This window comes from Cebus imitator, unplaced genomic scaffold (genome assembly GCF_001604975.1).
Source record: "Cebus imitator isolate Cc_AM_T3 unplaced genomic scaffold, Cebus_imitator-1.0 Scaffold228, whole genome shotgun sequence".
Lineage (NCBI taxonomy): Eukaryota > Metazoa > Chordata > Mammalia > Primates > Cebidae > Cebus > Cebus imitator.
In genome coordinates, this window is record NW_016107543.1 from 3,337,893 (window position 1) to 3,343,455 (window position 5,563).

General features: G+C 41.2%; 1 protein-coding gene across 1 annotated transcript in view; it reads right to left on the reverse strand.

The window, feature by feature from the left end:
• Positions 1–5,300, reverse strand: part of TOP2A (DNA topoisomerase II alpha) — a 30,733-nt gene extending 25,433 nt beyond the window's left edge. The window contains exons 1-7 of the mRNA XM_017497141.2: positions 5,127–5,300; positions 4,104–4,259; positions 3,811–3,901; positions 3,131–3,194; positions 1,200–1,345; positions 918–1,015; positions 486–698 (exon numbers count right to left, since the gene is read on the reverse strand). Coding sequence (XP_017352630.1) covers positions 486–698; positions 918–1,015; positions 1,200–1,345; positions 3,131–3,194; positions 3,811–3,901; positions 4,104–4,259; positions 5,127–5,147 — 789 coding nt within the window. The 5' untranslated portion in view covers positions 5,148–5,300. The remainder of the gene's footprint in view (positions 1–485; positions 699–917; positions 1,016–1,199; positions 1,346–3,130; positions 3,195–3,810; positions 3,902–4,103; positions 4,260–5,126) is intronic.
• Positions 5,301–5,563: the final 263 nt, after the last annotated feature.

Sequence of the window (5,563 nt, forward strand, 5' to 3'; positions counted from 1 at the left end):
ATAACATTCTCTTTTCAGGAACATATGTGAGAAGTGGTAAGAAATATATATGGGATGGGCCAGGCACGGTGGCTCATGCCTGTAATCCCAGCACTTTGGGAGACTGAGATGGTTAGATCACCTGAGGTCAGGAGTTCGAAACCAGCCTGGCCAACACGGTGAAACCCTGTCTCTACTAAAAATACAAAAATTAGCCAGGCACGGCGGTGGGTGCCTGTAATCCCAGCTACTGGGGAGGCTGAGGCAGGAGAATCACTTGAACCTGGGAGGCAGAGGTTGCAGTGAGCCGAGATCGCACCACTGTATTCCAGCCTATGCAACAGTGCGAGACTCTGTCACACACACACACACACACACACACACACACACACACACACACACACACACACAATATACATATGGGAGGGGAAAAAAACAAATCAATTTCGTACTTGACAATGATTACAAAGTCCCTTATTATCCTTAATATCCAGGAAAATACTCACTGGCAGTTTATTTCCATTAAGAAAGACTTTGACATCTTTGGTGGATCCAGCAATATCATATGCTCTTCTGACCATTAGTGCAACAATATCTTTGTCTAGGCTTTGCATTTTAAACTTAGACAAATCGGGCTGAAAGGTGATACATGTATAATCTTCTCCATTAAAGGGCTTGAGTTCCATCTCACCAGCTCTCCCCATATTATCCATCCATGTCTATGGAAGTAAAGAACAGGAAAGATGAAAAATTCAAGTAATCTCACAAACAAACTACTAGTAAATAACATAAATTTATGAGTCCCAATAAATAATATATGCCTATGAATAATTTTCCATGCTTATAAATTATGTTAAATTAAACCAACCATTAATGTTATTATAAATGGCTATAGTACTACCATTTATCATTAAGGTAAAAGACACCTATTTACTTGCCTGTTTGAACATTTTCTTGTATTCTCTACAGGCTGTTTCCACAGTAAATTTGGTACTGAATATGTTACACAATTTGGCTCCGTAGCCATTTCGACCACCTAGGCAAATAAATATGAAACACTATTTTATTGTTATTAGCTCATTGACAGCTTTATTTCCTAATCACTGGCAGAGGTATTCAATTATAGAGATTTACTTCCATATTTTTAATCCTCATGCCACAGATGTTTCAAAAAAATATATTTTTAGCAACAAATATATTATTTCCCCTCAATACTCTACCTGTCACTTTCTTTTCATCATCATCATAGTTACTAGAAGTTAGGAGCTGTCCAAATATGAGAGCTGGGACATACATCTTTTCAACTTTGTGTTCAACAACAGGAATACCTTTTCCATTATTCCATATACTAATTAAATTGTTTTCCCTAAAAAAACAAGATTGAAAATTATATTGTACAACACATTAAATGAATTCTTAACATTTAAAAATATTTTAATATGATTATTTCTAAAATATAAATATTCAGGCTGGGCACAGTGGCTTACGCCTGCAATCACCTTGGGAGGCTGAGGAAGGCGGATCACTTGAGGCCATAAGTCTGGCCAACATGGTACAACCCTGTCTCTACTAAAAACACAAAAATTAGCCAGTCATGGTAGTGTGCGCCTAATTCCAGCTACTTGGGAGGCTAAGGCAGGAGAATTGCTCAAAGTGTTGGGATTATAGATGTGAGCCACCACGCCCAGCCCTCAATTTCTTTGACTCTTTTCATATATACCTTCTGAAATTCAGCATGAACTACATTTCCCACCATGTTTAGTTCCTGACATTCCTGAAATAGGAGTCAAGAGGAAAAAAAAATCTTTTCCGATACCTGTGTAGACACTGATAATGTTGAAAAAATATAAAATTTTAAAATGTTAGGATGAACAAAGGGAAATGATTTATGCCCAATGGAAAGAAAAGGACAATCTGGAAACATTATTATACACCACTCCCACTCTGTTTTTGAGACAGCATCTTGCTCTGTCACTTGCTGGAGTGCAATGACAGGATCACAGCGCACTGGAGCCTTGACCTCCTGGGCTCAAGCAATCCTCTCACTTTAGCCTCCCAAGTAGCTGCATGCACCACCACACCTGGCTAATTTTTAAATTTTTTGTAGAGATAAGGGTCTCACTATGTTGCCCAGGCTGTTCTCAAACTACTCCTGGGCTCAACTGATCCTCTCACCTTGGCATCCCAAGGTGCTGGGATTACAGGAGTGAGCTACCATGCCTATTATACCCATTTTAAGAGGATCATCTATACATCTCTTGTTCCCACTTAACAAAGTACATTGCAAAACAAATATAAAATAGAAAAACAGTATCAATCATAAACTGCCTTGCTCTGAAATAAAATGCTAAAAACTTGGACTTATTTATTTCAGTTATTTTAATTCTTGGATGGTAATATGTTTTAGTTATAACTAGATATACATTATGGTTCTTATTCCAGAAAGTACTTATTATCTATAAAAAAAACTAATTAAAACTAGCTCAATGTTTTTTAAAGACTATGACATTGAGTTCTTAGGAAAATCCACGTATACTTTGTCATAATTAATCAGACTAACAACAACAAAAAAGCAAAATAAGCACCCTGATCACTCACAAAGGGACACCCAGAAATGTTAGATCAAATTATTCTCTACCACCACCTACTGGTTTACTGTTTGAATAGCATCATGAGAAAAAAGTTAAAACTCCAGATGCCAGAATACTTAACGCAACTACTGAAGATGCTTGCTGAAATATTTAGGGATTAGATGTCATAATGTCTGTATTTTGAAATGATCCAGAGAAAATAGGCCAGCTGCCACGGCACACACCCATAATGCCAACACTGGAGGACTGCCTGAGGACAGGTAACAAAGGGAGACCCTCTAAAAAAAAAATTAAGATAAAAGAAAAACAAAAGTAAAAAACAAACAAACAAAATAAATAAATAAATAAACTAATTAAAAAGATGGACAAAATGTAGAAAAATGTTGACAACTATTGGATCTAAGTGGTGGGTATCCATAGGTTTTTCATTTTAGCATTCTGCTTGTGTATACTTTTGTGAACTTCTGTTTAAAAAAAGGCAACTTCACCAGTAATCAAAATACATGCAACTAAAACAGCAATGAGCTACATAACAAACAAAAGCTAAGCAAAAGACATACGGATCGATTGTGACTCTTATACAAGACATTTTTGGGTCCCTTTGTTTGTTGTCCGCAGCATTAACTGTAAGAAAATAAAATACACATTTGCAAGAAATTAGTGTTTTAAAAAACATTCTATAACTCTAAGTAAGATATAGAGAAAAAGTTCCCAACAGTACAAGAATGGCATTAATAAGCTGTTAATTTAACAATTTTTGTTCATAGTACTGTTTCCAGGAGAAAGCTCAATTTCCTGGGCTCCAGGAAACCACCTCACCTTTGTTAACTAAGTGAAATGACAGGTGCCAGGCTTGGTAGAAATTTATNTTTTTTTAAGATGGAGTCTCACTTTGTAGCCCAGGCTGGAGTGCAGTGGCGCAATCTCGGCTCACTGCAACCTCCGCCTCCCAGGTCCAGTTCAAGCAATTCTCCTACCTCAGCCTCCCAAGTAGCAGGGATTACAGGCAGGAGCCACCATGCCTAGCTAATTTTTGTATTTTTTAGTAGAGACTGGGTTTCACCATGTTTGCCAGTCTTGTCTTGAACTCCTGACCTTGTGATCTGCCCACCTAGGCCTCCCAAAGTGCTGGGATTACAGGCATGAGCCACTACAGCCTGGCCTTTTTGATTTTTATTTGAAATGATATTTCTTAGGAAAGATTTGACCAACAGATCTTTATACTAAAGGATTTACTCACCTAGAATCTCATCAAAGATTTTGTACAAACCAGGAACAAAAGTGACTTCCCTATAGTTAATGCCAACATCTTCATCGTAAACCCACATTTGCTAGAAATAAGGCAAAGAAATACTGTTATTTTTACTCTGTATTCATTGTTCTGTCATGATTACCGTAAAGTCTTCTGTATTAAATATTACCATATTTAGGCCAGTTCCAGTGACACTCAATACACGAGAGGTACAGAAAGGTCAGCTGGAACAGTATCCATTTCAACTGCTAGGTGATTGCCTTTGATAAGCTTGATTTTACCTGGGTCACTAATTCCACAGAGCCAATGTAAGTGTCTGGGCGGAGCAAAATATGCTCCAACTGTGTTTTCTTTTGATAGATTCTTTCAATAGACAGTCTTTTCTTAGCATCTTCATTTTTCTTTATTTTGTTGACTTGCATATTTTCATTTACAGGCTAGCAATTAAAAAAAAAAGAGAGAGAGCGAGAGAGAGAAGGGGATTTTTAATCATAAGTCTACCCAAAACTAGGAACGAAATGTCAACACGTTGTAATCTGTTAGTAGGTAGCGATGGAGTTGACAGTTTCGTACAAAGAGGACAATTTAAATTAGCTGCAGCCAAGTCCCCAGGTGTCAGGTTAAACACACATATTATCTCACCAAGTGGGTCGGTCTGTCTGGAAACCTCTTTTCTTGAGCAATGTGGTAGATGTCACCAATAAAATACACCCACTTCTTTCAGCTCTTGCATGCATTATTTACCGAGTGCTTATTATAAATTATTTACGGTGTCCCAAGCACACGGCAGAGTCTAGCGCGGCAGGAGCAGTTTGGGCGGCTATCAGTTCAATCCCTCGGCCACAGGAAGGTTCTGAGCTCAGGATGGGGGCGCTTTTGGAGGCCGGCCAGCTGCTCCGGGGAACACTGTGCTAGGCTCTGCCCTTTCCAAGATCGGAGACATTCAAGGCGGTTTTCAAGCAGTGGGCAGGGGGGGCAGGCATCTGTACACGCGACTCAGTAACATCGCGCCCGGGGCGCTGCAGCAGGGATCCGCTACGGGACCACCGGAAGGCTGCCCCTAGAAACAGGGCAACAACGCAACACACCCTGGAAGCCGGTTTAGCCGACACACTTCACTGCTAGCACCGTAAAGGGCTTCCGCCTCTCCACGATCACCCCGGAACCGGGAGGTGAAGAATATGGGCTCCCAAGCTGGTCGCCGGCCGGACCGCAGCCCCGGAGCTTCAACCGTCATGGGCGGTCTGAGAGATGCCGGGGCCGAGCTGAGGCACACCACCGCCAGTCCCTCCCACGAGCCGTACCTGCAATGGTGACACTTCCATGGTGACGGTCGTGAAGGGGCTCGAGAACCCTGAAAGCGACTAAACCGGCAGGACCCTCGAGACGACACCAGACCAAGCCACCCCTCCACAGACGCCCGTCGGTTAGGAGAGCTCCACTTGAACCTTCCTTTAGCCCGCCCGAAGCAGACAAGCCAATCCCTGACTCGCTCTTGCTGTCTCTGTCTAGAAGAACCAATCGTAGCTGGTCTTTTATGTTCACCTATCAACGGCTGAGTTGGTCAGGTGTTTGTTCGAATAAACCAATCAAGTAAGGGAGGCGGGACTAGAGAGATTTCAAAATGCACCACTCGGCGTCGTAGCGGAGAGACTGACAGGGAATCTGACTAATAATGACGGCTCGTTTGTTTTCTCTGGCGGAAATCTCGGCGAGCCCGGCCTTGGAAGCGGGAAGGGTT